This window comes from Rhea pennata, chromosome 7 (assembly GCF_028389875.1).
Source record: "Rhea pennata isolate bPtePen1 chromosome 7, bPtePen1.pri, whole genome shotgun sequence".
Taxonomy (NCBI): domain Eukaryota; kingdom Metazoa; phylum Chordata; class Aves; order Rheiformes; family Rheidae; genus Rhea; species Rhea pennata.
Window position 1 is genome coordinate 20,656,578 of NC_084669.1, and position 24,522 is coordinate 20,681,099.

The following is a 24,522-nucleotide window of genomic DNA, read 5'->3' on the forward strand; positions in this document are numbered from 1 at the left end:
CTTCTTAAATAAGAAAATATCTGATTATGCCTACAATCATTCTTAGACAAGCTGAGAAGAGAAACAAGATATTCTAGGCATGTGTTGTAACTGTAAGCCACCAACATTTATAGATAGGAAGGTAAAGAATAGCATGCTCTGAAAAAGGGGAGTTTTTTTTTAGTTATTTTAAAATGTATATTTGCAAGAACTTTCTAACTTTTGGACTTTCTAACATTTCTTAAGTCACTTTCAATGGAAGATAAAAATTACATTTCACTAATCTCAGGCTGAATCACCTGTGCAAACATGCTGCCACTGTAATTCTATCATTTATTTGTTTTAGACATATATATAAGTATCAAAATTGCAAAGGCACCTACTGTCTTTCAGCACTGAAAGCTGCCTTCCGGAAATTAATAAACGATAACCATCTCTTCACCTCACTAATTACCTGAAGAAGAAAAGATCAACAGGAACTGCGGGGACTCTGGGGCCCGGTTTTTCCATGCTAAGGCTTGATAAGTCATGGCCAGGATCAACATTCATGTCCTGTTAGAAAAACAAGTTGATAAATACTGTTTGTTAAGGACATTGTATCTAGAAACAACCCTTAGACTTTATAACATTTTCAAAAATTCCTGGAGTAATACAAATAGTTAAGTGAAATAAACAAAACAGTTTGATAATATCTTTACTTCAATGATTTATCTTTACTATTGGTTGCGATACAAAAGTTGCATTGCACACTAGAAAGTGAAATGGAAATTTTCTACAAACTAATTACAACCAAAAGCCAAATTAACTGACATATTACAGTCTGAAAAAAGTATACAAAGAAAATGAACCAAAAATCACACATTTTAATTGCAGATAAATATAGCAGGTGTTAAAAAGTTTCATTTTATTAACCAAGTAGATCAAAAGGAAACTAATAAAAAAAATTTACCAGCTGGATTTTTTATTTAATTATGTGTAATTAAGCAGGATGAAATCAGTGTCAAATAACTAGTTGGAGGGAACTGAATTCCCTCATTGAGTGGAACCAGAAACAGTCACTAATTACTAAATGTCATTTTATTGTTAATTCTGCCTATTAGCAAATGGTCATGATGTAGGATTAAGATTTTTTTTTTAACAGTAATCAAAACCAATTGAGCAGTTGCTGTCTTTGGCAAATGCAACAGAAGGAAAGCAGCCACCATGGGGCACCATGCAACAGGTTATGACCATGAGCACGAACACAGGGACCGTGTTCATGCAGCAGGTATACTTCAGCTCAGTAAAAGTGACATTTCTGTCTGTCTAGTCACCAAACCATGTGTTCTCTGAAATGGCATTAACGCTATTAACCTCTTCTTTGCTGAGCCTGCAAAGGTCTTTCTGAGCTGCCATAGGACTACTAACAGTCCATTTATATTAGTAGGTGTAGCAGGTAAATTGGCAGCCAAGCATGTACAACTCAGCTGACTGGGAACTGCTAGTAGAGAGAAGCGTAGTTTAATCATTAGGAGACAGTGTTTATGGTACCACAATGCCTCATATTTCTATACATTGGTATTAATAAGGACTTTTTTTATTCATACTACTGCTCTGTTGAAATTTTGCATAGGCAAGGCTTTCACAGAATTTCGGTAAAGTTCCTGGAGTCTGGCTTTATGTAATGACAACACTGGAGAGCAGACTCACTGCACTAGATGCAGAGCTGGATTCTGGTATTATGTTCTAACTACGTCATAGCTAAATGTTGCTCTGGTTTCTTCACTAGGGAAAGATTGATTATAGGTATGTATAACTTTTGAGTTGTCGAGTTTAATTCCTAAATCCCCCAAACATACTTCTAATTTATATCTGTATCACACTCCTGTCTCTCATTTAATTATGTACTTAAATGCCTAATCTCCCTTTCCACTGTGGCTGCTTAATGCTGTACCCTTGTCAATGAAGCCTCTCTACTTGGCTTTCTAAGAATAATTCCAGAACAAAGGGCATTTCCAGGCATTCAGAACAAGCCCATAGGGACATTTATAGCTGCTGTCTGTCCTTTGTCATTACAAGGTCATCGTAGTTAAAAAAGCCTTTGCACTAGACTCTGTTTCTGGTTTCAGCTACTTGGGACCATTGGCAGGTGACCAAAATTAGATGACCATTCAGATAACACTTACTCAAAACTCAGGGTATTCTGAAGCTTTAACTTTCATCTGAGCATAACTTTCAGCTATGTTCTCTCCAACATACAATGTTTTTTTCAATGTTTTTTTGCCCTGAACTTGCTCAGTATATCTTTTTATTTAAAACAAAGCCAGGCTAATCAGAAGTGCACCAATTCTTGTCGAAGTTTTTTGACTTCAACTCTTAAATGCTAACATGTCTCCCATGTCAGATAATGTATTGGATTGTCTCTGAAAAGAGTTAGAAAATGACATTATTTCAAACAAAATTGGTCAATAGCAATTATCTGACATCCTATCTAAATGCTAGTAGAATCTAACCTTCCATATGATGATCACAATTTTTTTAAAAAAGAAAAATATAGTAAATTCTGAATATAGATTTGAAAAACAATTAAATATGGAGACCATAGCTAAATGGCAGGTAAAGGAATGTAGAAAACCTAATTTTATCTCTTTTGACTGTGTATTTTATTATGAACTGAGCAAAGCATTTTGAAAATATTTAATCGTGTGTGGTATGCCTATACTGCACAATGCCAGGACTTAGCAATAAGCAAACTACACTAGCTACAATAAGCAGGACAATTGCAATAGCAGCCTTTCCCCTTGAGAGCAATTGTACTTCTTTGGGCTAGTTTTGGTGTCTCCACATGACTCCACATTGTGCAATGCTACTCTGTGACCAAATGTGAACACCCATTTTAGGATTTTGAAATGAAGATATATTTTGATCGCTTCAGCTGTGGTAGAGAAAAATTATTTTCACTCCATAAGTAAACTGTTACTCTGATATATATACAAATATATCTGAATGTATGTAGGTAGTGGTTGTCAAGATCAGACTAAATATAGGATCTCTATTTCAGATAGAGATATGCTTATATCTCTATCTTCTACATATGCTTATATCTCTATATATGCCTATAACTAGCATCACTGTAGGTTTAAATGGCTATTTTTAATGACTCTATACACAGGATATACCCATGGAGTTTTGTTATCTTATTCCAGAAACCTTTATAGAAGTTTCGTTTTTCTTTCCTTGGACTCATGGACTGAACTCACAGTTCTTAGAGAGTGACTCCATTACAGTCTGTGAGCATTTGGTCATTAAACACTGCCAGTTTTCCTTTATTTCATGAATTACTTTTTTTCACACCCTCTCTTCTTGTATTATAGGAAGATGCCTAGGCAGATGTATTACAGGAATACTGCCCATCATTCAGTTACATATGGGATTAGCAATCAGGTAGAACGAACATGAGCTACTTGTCCAGTTTTGTTTTATTGCCTCGTATCACACCTCAAAAATAGTGAAAGAAGCCAAAAAATTTAAAGTCTACTAAAAAAGGGAGATAATCACTTTAAATTGGGTCTCATCAATTCAGTAGAACTTGCTAAAGATTTGGATTCTCTTAGGAGTCAGACCCAGCCTTTGCCGATTATTGTTCTTAAAGAAAACCAGTTATTCTCATCTGAGGCACATAAGAACTCTGCTGTCTTCAGGACCTCCCAAACATATCCCCTTGCAGTCATGTATTTTGATAAACTTAGGAATTAATTCTTAGAGGGAAACAGGCTGTATAGATATGTTTGTTTTTCTATTAATTTGAAATTCACTTCCTCATATAGATCCTTTGCATCTTGCTTACACCTTGGCCTCTTCTGTTTGTTTTTCTTCACCATGGAGACCAGGGCTACTCAGATCAGATCTGGTGTGTCATAAAAGACATTGCTGTGAAATACCCTTGGTGGCAAAGACTAGAACAAGCATACATTCCTATATTACTTTGCTAGGCTAAATATAGATGACTGGATCAATTCCAATCTGCTTAGAAATCACATGGAAATAAGTCTTTAACTTGTGCATATACTGAATATAGGGATGATGCATAGAATTTTACTCTCAGAAGAAGTGGTTAGGTTTATATGACCTGGGCAGACTTGAAACAAAAAGGGAGATTTCCTTATTCTTCAGAAGGCTCAAATGATCTCCATTTAGCTCTGATTGTTCAAGCAGTTTATGGTCCACTCCGTGGGACTCTGAAGTAAAAACAAATAAAACTAAGACAAGCATTGCAAGTCATCTCTGACCTGTGGCTGCAGTTTTGACAGCCTGTCTCAACCAGCATCAGCTGAGAAGTAAATAATAATCTTCACCTTTATGTAAACTTTAAGAGCTTCCCACACTTAGCTTCTGTGGGATGAAAAGGCATTAATGTCAGAGAATAATTGGATTCTAACCCTTGCCAATTCTCAGAAAGCTGCAGGGAACATAAGGGAGATCCTAAGCCTCCATCCAGCAGTTCCTTCACTGAGATAAATAGTCTTTCATCTTGTTAACCTTCTTAAATAGTGGTCCAGTTACATAAACATTGCCACAATCATATACATATGGCATCTGCATACAGTAAAGGATTCAGTGGTGGAGCTGAATGAATTCAACTGAAGCTTTCACATTATGACAGTCTGTTTTGAGTTTATGAGTCCGAACCACTGAGGTTCAGACAGCTATGATGTGAATCATTTTCTAAAATGGCTCTTTTCAAAAAAGTTTTTCAGAATACAGAAGGCAACATGAGTCATAATTTGATTTCAATAAATTTGGAACTGTTGCTTATATCAATAGAACAGCCACAGATTTGCAGCAACGTAGATCAGGTCAGACTCTGGTCCAGGTTTTCATGACAAGAATAATCGGGTCTTCCCTCAAAGCAGTGAGCATAAATTATTTAGGTACTTTGATTAGTTAATCAAATCTACCTTTCTACCTGACATAATGGGGGCATATTCACACAGCACGTTATTTTGAGCAAAATGAGTCAACAAGTCACTCTATTAACTCCAGAAACACTATTATACATTCATCTATTTAAATCAAATTTGGTAGTCAGAAATGCACTACTATAAATAACTTTATATCTCTTCTGCAGTCACTACCTGGTGAAGGAACAGGCACAAATTCCTTTGTTGCTCTTTTCTTGTTAGTATGATTGTATTGGATGATCAGGCTGAATATGTCCCAGTGTGAATGGATGCTCAGTTTCACTTCATTATCAATAGCTTTTTCCTGATCTGTTGGTATTTGGATACATTGCAAAGGTTTTGTTTGAGAATTGAAAGATGAAGATGTCAGTCCCAGTGAACACCAGAAGGGTCACCAAATAGTCTCTACAACAGAGTTGCTAAGATTTATCAGAAAATGTTGGCTTGTTGATTTTAAAATGTTTTGTTTGAAGTATTTCAGATGCAAGACTTCTTAACTGAGTTTTATTCCTGCCTGGATTCCTGGAAGACTACCTTTCAGATCAGACTTATGACCTCTGGACCAAGACTAAATTTAGAAAAAATAGATTTATTTTGCTGCTATAAAGAAAATGGTACAGTGAAAGGACAAAAATAGATGGCTGATGTGCCAAGGCTGAGGACTGGAAAAATGGATCTTTTCTGCAATATCCTGAATAAGGCAATATTGCATTTGTCAGTGTCAGGCAAGGATTTGCAGTGATTGAGATATAAGGTGATGAAAGCCTGAATAATTTTTGTTATCTAATTAGATAGTGAAGGCCACAGTTGGTAAATTTTATTCAGAAACATATGTCAAGATCCAGAAACACTGAAAGGGTTGACCTAAGGAGAAGATGAAGCTGAAGATGAATCACAAGGTATGGGCTTAAGATAACAGTGGTATCAATCAGTAACTAAGAGAGGGGAAGGGAGTGAGAAAGGGGAAAATGTAAGGTCCTTTTTTTGGCCATGTTAAATTTAAATGACTAGTTTCACGAAGACAGGCAAACAGAAACAATACAGGATTTTTATTTGCACATGAAGAGAGAAATGTACAGTGGAGATAGCTATGTGGCATCTGCATAAAGATTGTAGCTGAAATTACATTTGCAAATTACATTGCTCAGAGACAAAATATAAAGAGAAAAAAAAAACAGAGTGAACAGATGGTGTTTCGTAGAATCCTTATAGAAAGTTGGAGGGAGAAAGTAAAGGATTCTCCAAATACTCCCCAGAGGAGCCCTTACAGACAAGAACCAGGAGTGGAAAGAGTCTTAAGAGTCCAAGAAAGGACAGGACATCAAGAAAAACATGGCTGATAGTATCACACAAAACAGTATGAGGATCTGGATTAAAGATGACTTCAGCTTCTGGTGTTAAAATAATCTTGACTTACGGTTACCACAGATATGGACAGCAAAAGAGATGGTTGCCTGATCAGAACATTTTGTTGATGTAGATTTTGGCCTTTTGTGTGTTACCGTATTTTTATTCAATTGCATCATCAAACTTTTGAGAGTTTTTAAAAATAAGGTGCTATTTGCTCTATCTGAATATCAATAATATTAAAAAACAGATATTTGCCATGGCAATACACAATATACATTTTGATAATTTCCTCTGTTTTTTTAAGACTTGGAAATAAAGAATGAATTTGGGTCTTTTGAAGGCAGCGGGTTTGCTATTAAGCTCACATCACAGAACAACAGTTTTGAAGGCTGAAGGAATAAAATACAACGCCAGAAAAAAACATTGGAAAGAATGAAGAAAAAATAAATGTGAAGATCTTATTCAATAAGTCAAATAGGACTTTCTTTTATTTTTGCTAATGTTTTTTTCACTTTCTTATGCCCAACTCAGATGTGCGTTGGAGCATCCCCAGTGCTGCCTGTGCTCTGTTCCTAGAGCCACAGCCACACTCTGCAATAATTAGCTTTTTTTTTTTTTTTTTTCAGATCGAGCACTATAAAACAAACCAATGAAATGCCTGTCTAACCTTAGTTGTTTTTTCCTGTTAGGCAGAACATCAAAATCTCATCTCATTGTTGGTAGAGTCTGAAGGGTTTTGCTGACCATAAAAGACAGCCTCTCCTCCTTGGATGGTCACTCTGGGCTTGGTGGGTTCCTTCTCCCTGGGTTGGCAAAGGGCTGAAAGTGACATCAGTCTACAGGGCTTTAGACCTTACACTCCCGTGTGCGTCAGGTAATCCAATTGAGGTCTTACATGTTCACAGACCCACAGACTTACACTGAGCCACTTCCTAAAAGCAGACTCTATTACCAGGTGGGTGAACTGTCAAAAAAAAAAAAAAAAAAAAAAAAAAAAAAAGGAAAAAAGAAAAGAAATGAAAAGAGTGTAAATAGCTTCAGCAGCCATGACGTTGCCCTCAACTCCAAACCAGGAGCTGCCAGGCTGGGCTTGCAAGCAGGAGAAGGAACTTTATTGTTTGCTGGCTTAGCCACTTGCCAGACCACACACTGCTTAGTTACGAGATACAAACAAAGCGCTAGAAAGAGAGAGAAAGAAAGAAGGGAAGAGAGAGAGAGAGAGCATATAGGAAAGCAAGAAACAGAAGTCAAAGCAAGTCCTGAATATGTCTTATGTGAATTCTATAACTATGAAGCTCTAAACTGCATTGGATATTGAGGAAAAATATAGAAGATTTTGGACTAATCTGGATGCAGCATCTGTCCAACTGGTACAGGTAAGTTATTAGGTATTTCTCTTATTATTCTATATCATGTATTTCTCTTAATCTCATTATAAATTAAATAAGTATTAAACAATTCATCTTCTTTGTTTTATACAGCAGTATCTAATATTTACCCTTTTTCTTTTTTACATGCAAGCTCATTTCTTTTCTTGCTTGTATTAAAAATAGTAACATAGGCTCAGTCAGACTGTGCTCTAGAACATCTGTGCTCAGTCCCTCCTGCCTTCTCTAGGAGTTAGAAACCTTCATCCATAACAGACTTTCACTCATAAAAATTCAGAGACACTCAGACTATTTTCTAGTTTCTATTGAAAGGAAAGGAATAGAAATGGCTGAATTAGAAATGGCTAATTGTTACTGCTCTTATGTCAAGGATAAGTCTTCATTTTTATAACATAGCTTGCATGATTCTGGAAAAACTATTTTAAATGTTTCTTATTCATAGATTTGTACTGAATAATACTTCTTAAAAATAGAACTGAATTCCAAACCCAAGAAAGATATGATGTTCTGGTGATTACAGCCTGGGACTAAATAAACTGGATTAGGAATTTGGTTTCCTAATTTATTTGCTTTATACTCTCTCATCTATCATTCAGCAAGTCTCTGTACTACAGCTTGCTGTTTCTAAAACAAAAGCAGGCAATATTTTGTGGAAGTTTTGGCATAGGCTTGTAATATTAATGATTTAGAAAATTTTAGATGGAAATTCTAAAGGCATACAAATAATGGTAGTTTATCATATACATCCAAAGTGCCTCACTAAAAAGAGAAAACCACATTGTCTTTGGTGATCTGGTGAAAGAAGGCACTGAGACTTTGCCAGATTATAGAGCTGGTCAGCAGCAGAATCAAGTTCAGAACCTTTGGATATCTTTGTGCTGCAAGGAAAGGTACAACTGTGATACTAACAGGACTCACAAACTAGCTTTAGAGTACCTGTTTTCTGTATTAACAACAGGCACACCACAGCAGCACTGACTGCAGCAGTCAGCTGTACAGCACTGAGAAGCTATGCATAGTCTTTGGGAGGTTTGTATAGCATATGCTAAAATCCTGGCTATTGGGACAGTTCTTTGGCATCTGAAATAGAGTAAAGCCTGCTCAGGTCCTTCTACATGTGTTGATACCTACTGATACCTTCTAATTTCAGGATCAGCATATCCTTTGACTCCTGATTCCCAGTTCCTATCTATGGAACCAGGCTGCCTCATAACAGAGAATTATTATGTCTGAAAAAAGGACATACACTAACAAGCATAAAAGAAAAATACTATCACCTTGTTTGAATTCTACCGTCCTACTATTTCTGGCACTGCAGCGGCACACAGTACATCTCTGAAGTTTTAATCTTTGAAGCATTTGAATACTGACAGCACTAGATTCAATTCTAGGCCATCAGTAAGTTATGCTTTCTTGTAGAATGTAGTTTTCATGAAAGATGCATGAAAAAAATAAAAGAATGGCAATAGTCCTCAACAGACAGAAATCTTCGGATATGACTTCAGCCAAAGTGGATGTGATAGGGTGTATAAGCTTAGCAAGAACAAACATAGGACCACTTTCTTCTCCATGGAGTTATCCAGTGAGATGTTTTATATATTTCTATTGAAAGAATATCCATTTGCAGACTGACTGCAGACAGCCTAATATTCTCATCTCCAATTCATAGGTAGGATCCCACTGAAGTGAAGGACTCAGAATTGGCCTTGTAAGCCTGATGCTGTAAGATGCTTATTTTTCCACATTTTCCTTTGGCAACAATAATATTTTGGCAGCACTGTGTCTTTGAGAAACAATGTCCATAGATCTTGTAATGAAACCTCATCCACCCTTATTACTCAGCTCATAGAATTCAGTAGAGAGAGGTGCATAACCACACAGTTCAGACTTCAGAGTTCACCTCCCTCTTTCAAAGATTAGACTTTCAAAAGTTGGTCTTTGCTTAGACATCTAATCTATAAGAAGTTTATGGTTTCCTAGCAATGAAATTCGGCTCTCTTCAGAAAGGAGAACGCTGAATATTTTGTAAAGGTCTGGCTAATTCTCCTACTGATTAAAGTGTATGTTTCTAGACCAGAAATAATATAAATGAATTGATATTAAAGGGTGTAAAGATACTATACAATGAAGACCGTATCATTATAGTTATAACCTCCATGGCATAATCTTTCTAAGGAAAAGTCACATGCTTCAGCGATGAGGCAACTCCCTTATGGACTTGCCAGTGTTTACAGATTTGGCTCCTCCTGCCTACTTTATTTGAACATACATTTTTAATATTGTTCAGTGAAATTATAAAACCATAAAGTTCTACCCCACATTTCAGAGAGTTGGATTTCTTATTTCATAGGATTCATATCTCTGTTACAAAGAACACAACATATTCTCTCCAAAATTATAGAAACAGTTGTTCAGTGAGTCAGAGTATAAAATCTGTATATCGAATACATGTGAATAAATCAGTTTATGACTGAAATTAGTTTAAAACCGGATCTTTCAAAAAGTGTACCCTTTTCAGACTCTTCCAACTTTCTATGCAGCTAAAATACATAGGTATTTTAGAATTTAAATACAGTACAGTGTACTTAAGCCAAGTAATTAGCCTGTATCTGGCTGTCTATCCAGTTATTACGTTTTTATTTCCAGGTAAAAACTATGTTAACATGTTGCTATGGATGATAGTATATACCACAAACTAATTTTAACTATATTAAATGGTTACTGCAGTGATCCTAAAAAATATTATATACGCAGAAAACTCAGAGTTTAAGTTAGATATTGAGAAATATAGAAGTACACAGCAAGAGCATCTATATTCTCTAGGTACTTCCTGTTTTTTTTCTCTAAAATATTCATATAGTTATAATTAAGATATTAGATTTACGTTTATTTCCATACAATTTTTCTGTATTTCCCTTAAGATTATCAGTAATAGTCATTAGCTTGGCAATAGACACAACATTCCTTTAATCCATTTTTAACTACATTTTAATATATATTTGTTTGAGAATTTATTTGGATTTATTTGGATTTTCAGTTTTAAATGTTATACATGAATAATGCCTCTAAAAGTAATATACTTAGCTGTCATTTCTTAGTAAATCATTTCTACATTTTAATTTTCATAACTGTATATTATATTTTTCTCATATAAGAATACTGTGTGTCAAGCACAAAATGTAACCTAAACTAATTCACCAGAACTGTCATCAACATTATAGATACAGTCAGGCTCTATCAAAGCTTACAGCATTTTCAACTATGCTGAATATAACACAATTACTGACTGAAGCAATCATTTCTTTCTTCTGTACCTAATTGCATGTTACAGTTTTGTGGATTGCAACAAATTGGATGCAAAACAAAACAGGCTCAGAGTTCTCACTGATAGACAGCTTGGTCGCAGCTTTCAGTGCTTCTTCAATATCTCATATCTCAAAATACTTGGTCCTACTTATCTTATAGATTGACACCTCTAAAAAACTCCATATAGCATTGCAAATTACAGGGCTGAGATTTTTTTTTAAAGAAGTGGAGAACTTGCAGCCTTGAGCAACAACAGTTTGTGATCCTCATGTGGAAACTGTTTAAGAGTACTTAACACTCTTGAATTGACAGAATTATTTCACTGATGCCAAACTTCTCTCAGTGAACTTTGTGGAGACCCAGAGCCAGTTTAATTCACATCCTAGGCTATAACCCTGTGCCTCCACAAAATACAAACTCTTCTTTCATATCTTGATATGGCTCCAGCCTTGGTTCAGGTTCATGCCTGATGCTGTCGCGACAGCAGTGAGTGACTCAGGGAAGTCAGCGCAGCTGGGACTGATTGGAGCTTATGACTAACACACTGCTGGGCTCGGGACAGACCTTCCTGAAACCCTGTAAACTTACTGAGGAATTAACAGTGATGATTTCAAAACTGTGGTTCAATAGAAATGTTAGCACTAGCCTGTTTTTTAATCTGCCTAATTTGGTAATTAAGTCTGACTTATTGTGCATCAGGTTGCCTGACACAGGCAGAAGGAATTTTTGTCTGGGTATTTGGAATACTTAGTGTTAAAAAAAACCATCTGGTTTGCCCTTAATCAACTATTGTGTTTTCATTTACTCTTGGTCTTCAATGAATTTTGAGACTCACTTTGTGAAGCTTCTGAACTCCTGTGTCATAAAATGAAAAGGTAAAAATTCAGCACTGGGCTACTCCTAAACATCAGGCATTCAGGGCAGAGTGTTAATGAAGGGTGTTAATTTTTGAAAGGGTGGAGAAATACAGAGGAAAAGCAAGAGACAGGATAGACAGACTGATTTTATCCAGGTAGGAGCCCTCACCTGTTTTTTGTTAAGTCTATGCCTTTTCCTACACAGGGTTTGTTCAGAAAACACGTTATTTGATATATTAACTCATTGCTCAGCACCTCGTGTCAAGAAAAAGAATGTTGCTTAAAATGTGTTAGCTAGCTGCTTTTCATCCTAAAAGATATTAAGAATTATCAAACATGTCTGCTAAACACAATTTATTTCTCCATTGCAGACAAATGGTGGGGAATTACAGAAGTCTTCAAGGAATACAGAAAATAACAGGGCAGATCAGTGAGGACATGGTGGGAACCAGAGCAGGCAATTAATATGTGGGGGGCGGGAGGGAATGGAAAGATTCACAGAACGTGCATAGCTGAAACTGGGGATCTTCTTAAAAATCAAGCTGTTTACTTCAAATATTATACATGGAAACAATTTAGGTTAATACAAAAAATTAAAATAGTTTGTACTTACAGAGCTTTCCTTCCCCACTGTGTACGTAAGAATACTGAACAGAAGCCCAGACTCACTGATGCTGATAGGAGTTTGCCGTGGATTGAATGGACCAGGATTTCACCCCAGGCCTGTGGTATCTAAGACCCTCACAGGGTGTGCTGTGAGATCTCTGACAATATCACAGAAGACGGTACTTAGTGCTTCCCTTATTACCACCTGAGCTGCCTCAGGGGAGATGCAAGTCTTACTCAGCCTGCTGGGGTTGAGACAGTAGATGTTGCAGAGCTAAGGTTTAGATGCAAGACACACAATGTTATATCTTTCCAGCCATTAAAATCAGCCTACTAGCCCTCCAACACCTTAGGAAAAAGTCATTTTAGGTTCCCATTTGCCTGGCATTTGATCAGTTTAGATTTGAAGGCAGACTTACGGACTAGCATCTGAGGTCCAGGTGCCAGAGCTGAGCCAGAACTGAGTCTTTTATTCCAAAATGTTTTTCTTTAGCTTCATCCTCCTGTCACTGCCCAAGAAGTTTTGGCATTGGGTGTATAAGAGCAGGATTGGGTGCCCTTGCTTTTGCTTGTTAATTCACAGGAGATATTTTTAGATTGAGACCTAAAGGGGACTGCTAGACATAGTTAAGAAATTGGAGTAAAACTGCTGACAGGGTTAGAAGGCTAAGGGAAACACTATTATCTAGAGGAAGATGGCTAAAAACTACCTTTGTATAGAATCATGTGTGTCTCCTTGGATGCAGCACTAAAAGCAACTGTATAAGTCATTTCTAAGGTTATTCCTGAAAATGAGTAATGGAGATTCAAATGCTTCAACATCCAAGTGTAGTGTCTAAATTAAAAGTGTAGTGATTAAATTATGCAAAATCAGTATTAGCCAACTTCATGTGTCTTTGTATGCAAAGGGTGTGCACCAGCTTACAAGAACTGATGTGAGCAGACGACTTTTTCTGGATGTAGCGGTAGTTAATCTCTAAGCCTACCACCTTGCCTGCCACTACGGATCTACCCTCACATTCCCTTACTGAGATTAGTGACCTCTCAGAGAACCTACTTATATGAGCGCTCTCTGGCTCACCCCTGTCGAATTCAGTCACCTTTAACAGATGGGATGGGTATTTATGGTCAAACTTTTCATGCACAGCTGTTTATAAAATCTACATCTGTCTGCTCTCTTAAGCAATTTAAAAATTGGTTAAGTTTCTGTCTAGATATTTACCATTATATAAGATAGGATAATGAAGCAGGACAGGCTTCAGTTGTTTTTCTGGTGTGTTTATACACAAAGCTTTTGCCAATGCTTTAGTTTCCAGTTGTCTTTCAAGATGTCCAAGTGGTACAAGTTCACCTCTTTAAAACTAAATGAGAAACAAACTTGACCCAGTAATTTCAAAACCTGCGCCCAGTTCCTCCTTCCACAGTCTTATTCACTGCTATGTCCTGTCATCTCCCCCTTTCATCCAACTCTTCACCACCATCCAGGTAATGGATTAACACTTTTATTCTGTGGAAACTGTTTTCATAGGTGAACCAACTTCACAGTAAGTTGATATGCTTATACAAAAAGGCCTGTCCTTTATTTAAGAATCTAGATGCCCCAATGCCCCTTGAGGATGTTCAATTCATAACTGTCTGAAAAGGGAAAGTCAGTTTCCCTACCCCAAATTAGTAATTTTTAGCTTTTTTGCCTCTATACAGAGAGGAAAGCAGCAAAAGTAGAGGTGGAGTTTGACAAAAGTCATTTGACACTTTTTTCCAGGCCCTAAAACATTAACCTCTATGTCCTGGCCAAATTCCAGAGTGGGTGAGTACATTCTGCTACCCTGACTTCTTCCCACAGGCTGAATGAGATCTAGTATCATTTTTTGAGGTGTGTTGGTACTGAGAATAACCAGGTCTCTTCTTGCAAGGTTATTGTTACCTTTCTACTCCTTACCTCCTAATTTATTTGCTTTGCCATATCACTTGTAGTTTGTCTGAATAAGCACAGAATTGCTTAGTTCTGGATCAAAGATTTTACTGAACAGAAGGACCATGAATATGTGCATTGCTATAATGATAATATCACCACTATATTACTTTTACTCTCATACATATATGCAGTCTGGGCTGGCTGTAAAAAATGTGTTATTTCACAAAAATATAAATGTACGAGTGGGGAAAAAATACATCATGCTGATCTTGAAAAACAAAACTCAAAAATACAGCCCACAAATACAGGGCATGTGAGTATATTTAAAAATCAATTGTCAATTTGCTTTTAAAGCAGCACGCTGTTTAAACATTAACTATACAGTAAAATATAACATTAAAGCAATAATTTATTAACTTCAAACAGACACTGATTTCCATGGGAATATGACTTAACCATTTTTAAAAATAATTTTGCACATCATTGCTAGCTGAAATCATTTAATTCACCCTATTAATTTGAGACACAAGTTTTACTCTTATAAACATTCACTACAAAAGTGAAGCAGCTTAGGTGTAACTGCTGATTTCATTAGCTCCATGAAGCAGAAAGGCCTGGACTCTGTATAGTTGCTTATCAAGTAATTTAATCTATTTAGAAATATCAGCACTGAAATCACTTCATATAAGAACTTCCATTTAAAATAGAAGCTACGGTCCCCCTCTGATACAGTCCCAAATACAGCTGCTGTAAGTGCAGCCTGGTAGATTAGCCTTATGGAGAAGCCACACAGATTCTAGCTGTATGGATGCGAATTGATTGCTTAGTCCCAGTACTACAGGGTTAAGTGAAATGCTATCACAGTAATTTATTAAGAGAGATGGTGATGGCTTAGATTAAGCAGATTTGTCTGTCTCTTTTAATTAAGGTTAGATTCTTAAGAAGCTTTACTATCCCTTGAAGCTACACAGTCTAAAATTAGGACTCTAGTTCCATTTAAAATGTCACTAGGTTGGTCCATAATCCTGTGGTGACTGCAGCAAGGGATTGTTCTTCCAATGTTGTGATTCCTTGTCTGGAAGCTAGTAAATCAGAACAGAGTCCAATCAAGCAAAGGCTATGTAGTATCTATTAATTAGCAACAGGTTGTTCCTGCAAAACATTATTGTGGTCTTGCAATGACCCCTTGAAGACTGCATAATAAATGGAAAACTGGCAAAGAAATCAGCTTTCAGACAGTAAATTCTATTACAAGCAGAGAACAAACAGCAGCAATAAGAGTGCTGTGTACAGAGGATGGAGAAAAGGTTGGGGTAGGGGGGAAGAGCTGCTTTCAGGTTGTGAGTGAAGCTATTTTGTGGTTGCATTTTTAGCCATGTACATAACAACAACGTCCTAGGCTCTGGCACGCTCACACGGTTGTTTATAGACAATGCCAAAACCACAAAGCAGTAGATGGATCACTTCCAACCTTTGTCATTATTCCCCTATTTACACAGCATACAATGAACCTACAGAGCTCACTGTCACAAGATAGTAACAGCAGAAGCATAAATTCCAGAAACTTTTAGCCAAGTTGAAGCTTGGATTCAGACTTCCTTACAGATGTGCAGATCTAGAGCAGCTTGACTGAAATCAGTATACTACAAAAGTGTGGAACTAGTAAAATCAGACCCATCTGTGAATAACAAAACCTTCCTTGACAACATTTAGTATGTTAAAATCTTTTGAGGAAAATAAGCCTTAATACATCGAATCATAAGTCAGTCTCCAGTTGCCTAGGATTAGGTAAATACCTTTTCCATAGACATTAAATTATTGATCACTACAGGATACCTTCTTATAAATCATCTTATGCAACACTGCAGCTGATACAGAACAGAAGGAGCATGGACCAACATTCTCCAGTAGGCCAGGTCTTATGTTCCTGCTCATGTGGGACAGTGCACTGGGTACCATTGTATGCTATTCAGTAGCACACATAGGGAATTATCTTTTAATTCGGTTCACTGAAACAAAGCATTCTTTTACATACGTTAGTATGAATGAACTGCAAGTTCCATGTCTTAGGCATCCGAAAATCTCTCAATGAACTTAGTGAGAGTCTCCAAATCTTTAGTGACTACTCTGCTGAGCAATGAATGAAAGAAAAAATCACTGTGGTGGACTACGTTTATAAGCCTTTTTCATAGTGCATCTCTTGCTTTGCCATTCCTTTTCTCTTAGAATACTTCTATTTCCCTAATCTGTCTTTCCTTAGAAGGAGAAAAAAAACCTACAGGACTAAGCTTTGTTTATACCTGCCTCATGATTTTTATAGACAAGAGCATCCAATTAAGGAGCAAAATAAATGGCCTACCATTCAGATGACCACTCAAAGTGGGTACAAATTCATGAAGGATCTCCTGAGAAGTGATTTGCCCCACACAATTTTGTGATTGGTTACAAATGGAAAGTAAATGAAAAATAGAAGTGCTGGAAAAGACTACAGGAAGGCATTTAGTCCAGCCCCCTTTCTTCACTCTTGCCCAGTGAAACTGTGCCTAGCTTTTGCAAGCAAAGAAGTGGGGTGGTGGTTCACAAAGGACTTCTTATCGTGAGAAGAAGTTGTAATTGTAGTTAGTATGGTTTGCTTTCAGCAATTCAGTCTCCTCTAGCATGCCCAAATCTGGTTTTTATTGGCAGCAGGCATGAGCAGTTCCTGTGTGTCACTGGCCGAGGTCCTGTGGGCAAAAGGAAGCCCTTTGGAGGAAGAAGATATTTGGGCACTCTTGTACCTGGCCACAGCGCAGCTTCTTGAGGACCTTCACAAAGGTGAGCTGAAAGTTATCTGCTTATAGTTCTCACCCTTGAAAATTCATTCTTGAGGGCATTTTTTTGACTCAGAAAAGAAGCATTGATGGGAGTAATATATTTCTAATAAAACTGAGGAATCTTTCAGTGCTGCAGCTATAGTTACTGGCATTGCATGCAGACTGCTGTACCAACATAGAGATCTTCATACAGTAGTAGTGTTAGTTTTTCCCCAAACTATGCATCAGAAGTTAATTCATTTAAGGATAACTATAGACGGTAGAATAGGACAGAGGAGTCCTCTTAAAGTCAAAATAACATATGCCCATACAAAGTGCAGTGACCGCTAGGATCATGTCCTTCATATATTGATAGTGAGAGCAGGAGAGGCAAATCCACATGGCTTCTCATTTAGCTAGCAGAGACTTTCATGCTTGATGCTAACAATGTAACTATCATACTGGCTAGGCAAGTCATTACGATGACTGCTTGTCAGCAGGCAGTGCTACAACCGAGCACAAATGAACAACCTGTCAGTTACATTTTGAGAACTGCTTATGACAATGGATAATTCTTCTGAGGGATCAATGGATGAGATGTGTTCTCACCTCATAAACATGTAAAATTAGAATATGAAATATTGAAAACAAGTGATAGAACTTCTTCTAATAGCTGGAGGGGGAACTTTTATTACCAACCAGGTTATTACGGATTTGAACACTATAACAGGGTGAATATACAAGCAGTTCTCTATAACCTAGTGATCAGGTTATGCAGGCATTAAGAATGTGCTAAGGAATATGGTATAGACATACTTGTCTGAGTATACTCATACTCAGCTGAGGTTAATCAAGGCTTATTAAGTCAGTGCCAAACAATAAACTAATCCTACACTCTCCATAACTTTGGTTTCCCAGCAGACTTGCTGGATGTCTACTGAATTTGGATAATCAGCCAGTATTCCCTCTGCTGCAACAAATAAGTTTAGGATATCATGATCAGAAGATGAAGAATAAAAACAAGAAGTAGGGATGCAGAAACAAGTTTTAGTTTGTAGGCAGGTGCAATCCTCCTCAAACATGCCTTCACAGAGCTCAAGCCCAGAAGTGATGCAGAGTCTGACTCATTCTGGAGTTCCATGTCTCAGAAGGCAGTGAAGGTAAATTGCCTCTGCCCAGTGCCAGCCCAGTTGACCTACGCTTATCTTTGGCTCCACATCACTTAATTGTAAGCGTACCGTTTCTGGAATCAGCCTCTTCTCAGGGCCAGTATTGCTGCATTTGTGCTGCACTGTGCTTGATCTAATAAAACCTGCTAGACTCAGTGTCAGTCTGCACCAGCTTGCTATAGTAGTATTTCCAATGAGTGGTTAGGCAGGTGTGCTGAAGGCTTGGCTGGTCAACACTACAGAAGGCATGGTAACCTTTGCTAAGGTCAAAGTACAAGCTGGCTACCTGTTTCCAAAACAGACAAATTTCCCAGAATGTGGTAGTTTTATTTGAGCACAGTATTATGGAAATGGAGGAGAAACAATAGAAAAGTTTAACTGAAGATTAAGACCTGTAATTTCCTAAAGAACAGTTTCAAGACTTATGGACCACTGATATTCGCATTTTTGAGTCCTCTGGCAGTACAAACCTCCTAAGAGCATATGAGTTTTCAGATTACCATTTTTACCATTCATTCCATTTCCTGATGTGAAGATCATCACGCATAATAATTAAACAGCCACTTCTAATATGCAATTTTTGAAGTACTAAAATACTAAGGCTTTTAGAGCTTGCCTCTCTTCCTTTGGAGAGCTGAAAAATCTCTGCTCTCACTGTCTAGACTGAAGAGAGGTTCAATCACCAACTTTTTTTTTTAACTTTTTTTTTCAGGAATGCCATATTCAAATTGCCATAGCTAATGCAATTTTCCCTTCTTCTAAAGTAAGAGAAATATCTTAGACCATTCCATGTTTTTTTATGAGCATTTTAACCAAATCACTTGAATTCTTTGGTCAAATTTACTTAACACATATATATGAGTTCACAGTGTTTGCAGAAAACTGTATATGCTCATGCTTCCATTCCTGCTTCAGACCAGACCAACTTCCGTGGATCTCTGTAGTGCTATTTCTTAGGAGCATTCAGCACTTTACAAGAAGAATCTAGCCCGTTACTGAGATGCCTTCAAACACATTTCTTCTGAAGGCAGCAAGGGCCACCTGTTTTTTAAGGGAGAGAGAGTCAGGAGCCAAGCACAGTAACAGGGCAAGCAGGGCAGGGGCCTCCCCAGCCAGGGCCCACTCCCACAGTAACTGAGTGAGGTGAGCAGGACAGGTCCCAGGTAGGCAGCCAGGGTCAACCAAGAATCCAGATCACCAGACAAGCTTTTTGTGACAAGGCAGGTCTAAGGTCAAGCCAAGAAGTTGAGTCAGGATCAGGTTTGACAAGGGTAACCAGCATGGACACAGCTCAGTGATCACCAGGCAAGACCATAGCAACAAGACAAGTCTGAGGCCAAGCCAGGAAGACAGACCATAGGCCAAGATCAACAAGGCCCACAGCCAAGCACAGACATAGCTGGGACATAGCTGTAAACAAGCACTCGTACAAAATACCTCAGGCAGGTCTGAAAGCCTCCGACTGAGCTTAAACGGAGCCACTGGGCCCAGTGTGGGTTGAGGTCCCAGGTGAGGCTGGAGGCCCCAGAAGAGGGCCTATTAGTGCCATGAAGACTCTGGCAGATTTAGGAGTTTACATTTACCATTTCAAGGCATTTTTATCTGAAATATTCTTTTTCTCTCTTTTAATAGAACTGAGGTGCAGCTAGAAAGCGTGAATGTGAATAATGCTAAAACATTATGGCTCTTCATGGTGTTTGTAGAACTTATTCTAGGTTTTGGTTCAGACAGTTATTGTATTTGCCTTCTGGTAAAAATTTCCCCAAAGTTCAAGGTAGTTGGAAACAAAACACAACTGCAAACAAAACTGTACTAGACCATAGCTCTGGGACTTAGGAGATCTTGTTTCTATTGCTACCTCAGCTTCTCTTATGCTGACTGACATTGTGTAGTCATCACAGCCTGCCTCTGCATCAGTTCATATGTACAATGGGGTTGAAAAGATACTGACTTATCTGGCTTTGTTAGATGAAATGCACTGAAAGAGAGATTATTAAAATGCAAATATGACTGACTATAAGCAGCACTTGGAATAAAAAAATATCACAGAGAGGAGATTTGTACCACAGTCATGCAGTTTAATGAAAGCTAGCTTTAGCTCTACTGCAAATGCCAGCTTCAGAGTATTCATACCTCTTTGGAAAAAGTGTTGTGCTCTTCTGAGCATAACACTTGCCCTTGTGTTTTGCATATAAAAACCTAGTAAAAATCACAAGCTAAGATTTTAATTTAATTCAGAATCAGCATATGCAATGTGATTCCACCTCTTTTTAGGCTTCAAAACTCCACTGAAGTCAGTATATTGTTTCTATGTGTGAAATGATGTGAGAGAGGGAACAATTCTTTGACCATCACTGAATACCAGGTGAGAAAATCAGCTATGCATAAATGAAAAATGATTTCACTGACTTCTCAGTATTTCTCCAGGAAACTCTAGTGATAGATGTGGCTACATGGTTGAGACCCCAGCAATAACATTTTACCAGCACAGTAGACTAAACATTAACAACTCCATTACTTTCTTTAACATTTTTCAGACCCCACCATCTGTGTGATTTGCCCGTGGTCAGTGCTACTGTCTACTGAAGGAAATTTGTCTTTCCAAAACAATGTATTGCAGTCAGAAGCTGTCCCTTTCAGTGCACCAGAACTGCTCTACGGACGAAGTAAAAACAAACACGCTGGACTAACAAAGGTGAGGCATATTTCAAAATAAATCTTGAGAATACCTCATGAAGACAAGCTTGTGGGTTTCGGTGCAACATACCAAGTGTCTACTACTGCCAAACTCCATTTCCAATCACACTAAACAAATTAAGCTACAGTTAGAAAAATTTGCATATAATTTGAAGCTCACCATTAGATTAGAATGAATGTCAACATCAACATCGATCTTGAACCTCAGTTCTCAAGGTCTGAAGAAATGTATTATTTGTAAGGGCCCACAGAAAGGAAGAAAAATTTTATGAACAAGAAATTTGACCAGCTATGATAATGTTAATCCCAGAAGCAGCAGGACTGTGGTATCTACTGAATTGGAGAGTGGAAACTCTCACTAAATCAGAACTGTGCTCAGCTTTTTTAACCATTTTCCTACTCACGGCTTCCTTGCATAGAGGGCAGCCTCGCTCAGCCCCTCACACTGAGCAATACCCCTTGTATGCTATGCAGTGCATGTAGGAAGAGTCACCATTCTACATTTATGTATGTTCCCTCTAGTCTAGTTTATTTTTTTATATTTATTATTATTATTATTTTAAGTATAAGTCTGGCTCCTGCCATCCTGTGGCTAAACAAACACTGTCTCAGTCTCTCTAGCAAGAGGCTTTTCTGTAATTAATGTTTACTTCATGAAGAGTTTCCTTTTCTGTTTTGACAGATGTTGGTGTATTCCTTAGGAATGACCTTCTACTGGTCAGCAGACTATCAGGTTCCTCCAAACCAGGCCAGTAACACAAGTGTTTTCATTTTCTTTTATTCCGCCTCGTATTGGTAGGTTCAAAGATTGAGAGGCATAATCTGAAGTCTCAGTAAGAGGAGTTTTATATTTGGATGACTAGAAAGAACACAGCCAGTTGGAAAGCTTGTGTCAAGGTCCAAAAATACCAGTTCATCCAAATCAGAAATTTAGTTAGAATTTATTTAGGCCTCATTAAGATGAACTGTATCTTTCTTTTAATAGTGAAGATTATTTGTTTCAAGGTAACAATGAGATATTTTCTAGGAAGATATGTAGGACTAAAAGACAAAAAAAAGTCATGCCTGCATGATTCTAGTGCTGTGTACATATATGCACTTTTTCAAAGAATGGGATGCTAGAGTACAAATTAAAGAAATCTTATATTCTGGGAAAACTCTGTCATGGTCTCTGCTAATTCCAATTTTGTATTTCTTGCTACTCAGCTCTTCAAAGATTTGTAGCATGTATTTTGTTTCATTTGTATATCCATGCCTTTGGATATCCATGCCTTCTGATTAGGAAATCACTAGTTTTTAGTAGATATAACCTCCCTTTCACAGGTATACATAGTCTAAGGGAAAATAAGCTAAATGACTCTTTAAAATTTAAGTGTTTGGTCTCTATAGCAACAGTTTTAGCTCTGTAATTCCTCAACTTTTTGAGGCTAACTCTACATGTCCTGCTTGCATAAATCTTTAAGATGCAGAGTCTTAGCAAAGCTGTGGTGCAGCCTGAGCTGATGGCTATAACCAAGAAGCCCTGTACACAGGCTGATAAATCCCCGTACATGCTGATTCTTTTCAAGGCCATCCTCTATCCCAGGAAAGGCCCCATTCAGTGCTGCTTTGCTGCCTGTCTGGAATTTTCCCAAAGTCTAAAGGAAGTCAGTGCCCATTTCCCATGCTGGGTGAAAGACTTTCAGAAATTCCCATTTACGCAGGACTTCAGATCATTGTGAGATGTCATTTAACATTACCTGCATGTTGACGCAGTCCCTTCAGCTGAGTGACCAACTACACACTCTCTTGCTGACACTATGTGAAGATCTGCCACATAAAAGACTTTCCCCTGATTCAATTCTGGAAGCATGTGAAGCACATCAGAAGGAATCCTACAGCTTACCAGCAAATGTCTACATAAAGAAAATGGTTCAGCTTGTGCTGGGAAGTGTCAGTGAGGTAGGTACTACCCTTATACTCTAAACATCTCCTTTCCTTTGGTGAGAGAGATGAGTAGCAACTTGTGATACAAGTGAGCAATTGCCTAAAATTAATAATTGTGTCAATTAAGGAAGTGAGATTTGATTCTAATCATCTAAGCAGCAAATTGCATGGGCCTGTGTAAAAGCAAAGGAAGCAAGACACCATCTCAGACCCTGTTTGCACTTCCAGGAAATAATACCAATCAAGCTATTGCACTCTTCATTCACTTAGTTAATGCTTAAGCAACCATAACCTTTAAAGAGACTTCAGGGTGGCCAAAAAAATGAGTTTCATACAAGAGAAAAATTTCTCTTTGCCACTATGACTTTGGACTTTCTTCATGAAATTCAAAGAAATCACATTTACATCATATAGAGAGTTTCATTCATATTCCTTAACTACAGCTGAACATTTAAGATGTAATCAAGCCTGACACTGTGGAGCTATTAATAAGTGAGCATTTGAGTCTTCTTCAAGATCTTAAATGTTAACAAATACTTTTTGTTGATATGCTGAATGAAACTAGAAGAGAACCCATTGCAAATATCTTCTTTTTTTTTTCTTTTTCTGTTTTCAACCAGTGTTCATTAATATTTCTGAGGTTACCTTTCCCCTTGTACTCTCTTTCCCACTGCAACAGGTGTCCCTTCTTTAAGTACAACTAACATGAAGGTATTAACCCAGTAAAACTCAGTCCTGTTTTATGTTAATCTGAGAAGTTGCTTATATCAAGCAAACCAGCAGTCTTTCACAAGCTGAGGGCAAGGATCACTTCAGAATAAGGGTCTGAAGTTCACATATCATATGATACTGACTTGCAGTACCACTGGCTTATAGGTAGAACGGGCAGTCACTGAAGACAGCACAGCCTCTCAGCTTAGCAGAAGTCATGTGATAAGGAAAAGACTGCACGAGAAAACATCGGACACTTCGGCATTGTCCTCCCGGATGAACTTCCACGCAGGTAAGGAAAGACTTCTAATCTGAACTGCCTAATAAAGTTGCAAAGGGCCTTTCCTGAGGCTTTCTTGAGCCAGATGATTTTTTTAATTTCACGTTGTGGCAATTATATATAGTGCTGAATAGGATATTTACTGCTTTACATAGAAATGTTTTCATAATGCAAAAACTCTGAGGCAAGTAAGCAATTTCTGTTCCTTATTTCCTCAAAGGACACCAGTCTAAAGCTGTGAAACAATGATAACGAATCAGCCTGTACATATTTGACTCTTTTAAGCAGTTTTCCTAAAAACTGTGTATATAAAACAAAATTGCTTTTGTACTCTGTATTCAAGTGTATTTTCAAAGGTAAAAAGTGGGCTTCTCTGAAGTTATGTTGTTGTCATTTAAAGATTTGATTATTCCAGCTAAAATTAATGGTTTCTCTTTGATATTTAGTTCTACTTTTCTATTCAAAAGATGCTTTATAAATTCACTCTTGGATTGCTGGAGTGATTAAGATACAAGGTCAAATCCTGCTCACTATATAAACTAAGTTGCATACACTAATTTCACATTTCAGTTGACTAAGGTGAAAATTTTATTAGACCTCACACTA

General features: G+C 37.5%; 2 protein-coding genes across 5 annotated transcripts in view; one reads left to right on the forward strand and one right to left on the reverse strand.

Annotated features, from left to right (window-relative positions):
- Positions 1-511, reverse strand: part of MAPK8 (mitogen-activated protein kinase 8) — a 52,015-nt gene extending 51,504 nt beyond the window's left edge. For all 4 annotated transcript variants that reach the window (XR_009959034.1, XR_009959033.1, XM_062580782.1 and 1 more), the window contains exon 1: positions 434-511. The gene's annotated coding sequence lies outside the window, so the exon portion shown is untranslated. The remainder of the gene's footprint in view (positions 1-433) is intronic.
- A 16,520-nt stretch (positions 512-17,031) lies between these two features.
- The window catches only part of FRMPD2 (FERM and PDZ domain containing 2), a 41,347-nt gene continuing 33,856 nt past the window's right edge, over positions 17,032-24,522 (forward strand). The window contains exons 1-5 of the mRNA XM_062580448.1: positions 17,032-17,155; positions 20,840-20,997; positions 21,682-21,747; positions 22,755-22,940; positions 23,802-23,928. Of these exons, the coding sequence (XP_062436432.1) occupies positions 17,032-17,155; positions 20,840-20,997; positions 21,682-21,747; positions 22,755-22,940; positions 23,802-23,928 (661 nt within the window). The remainder of the gene's footprint in view (positions 17,156-20,839; positions 20,998-21,681; positions 21,748-22,754; positions 22,941-23,801; positions 23,929-24,522) is intronic.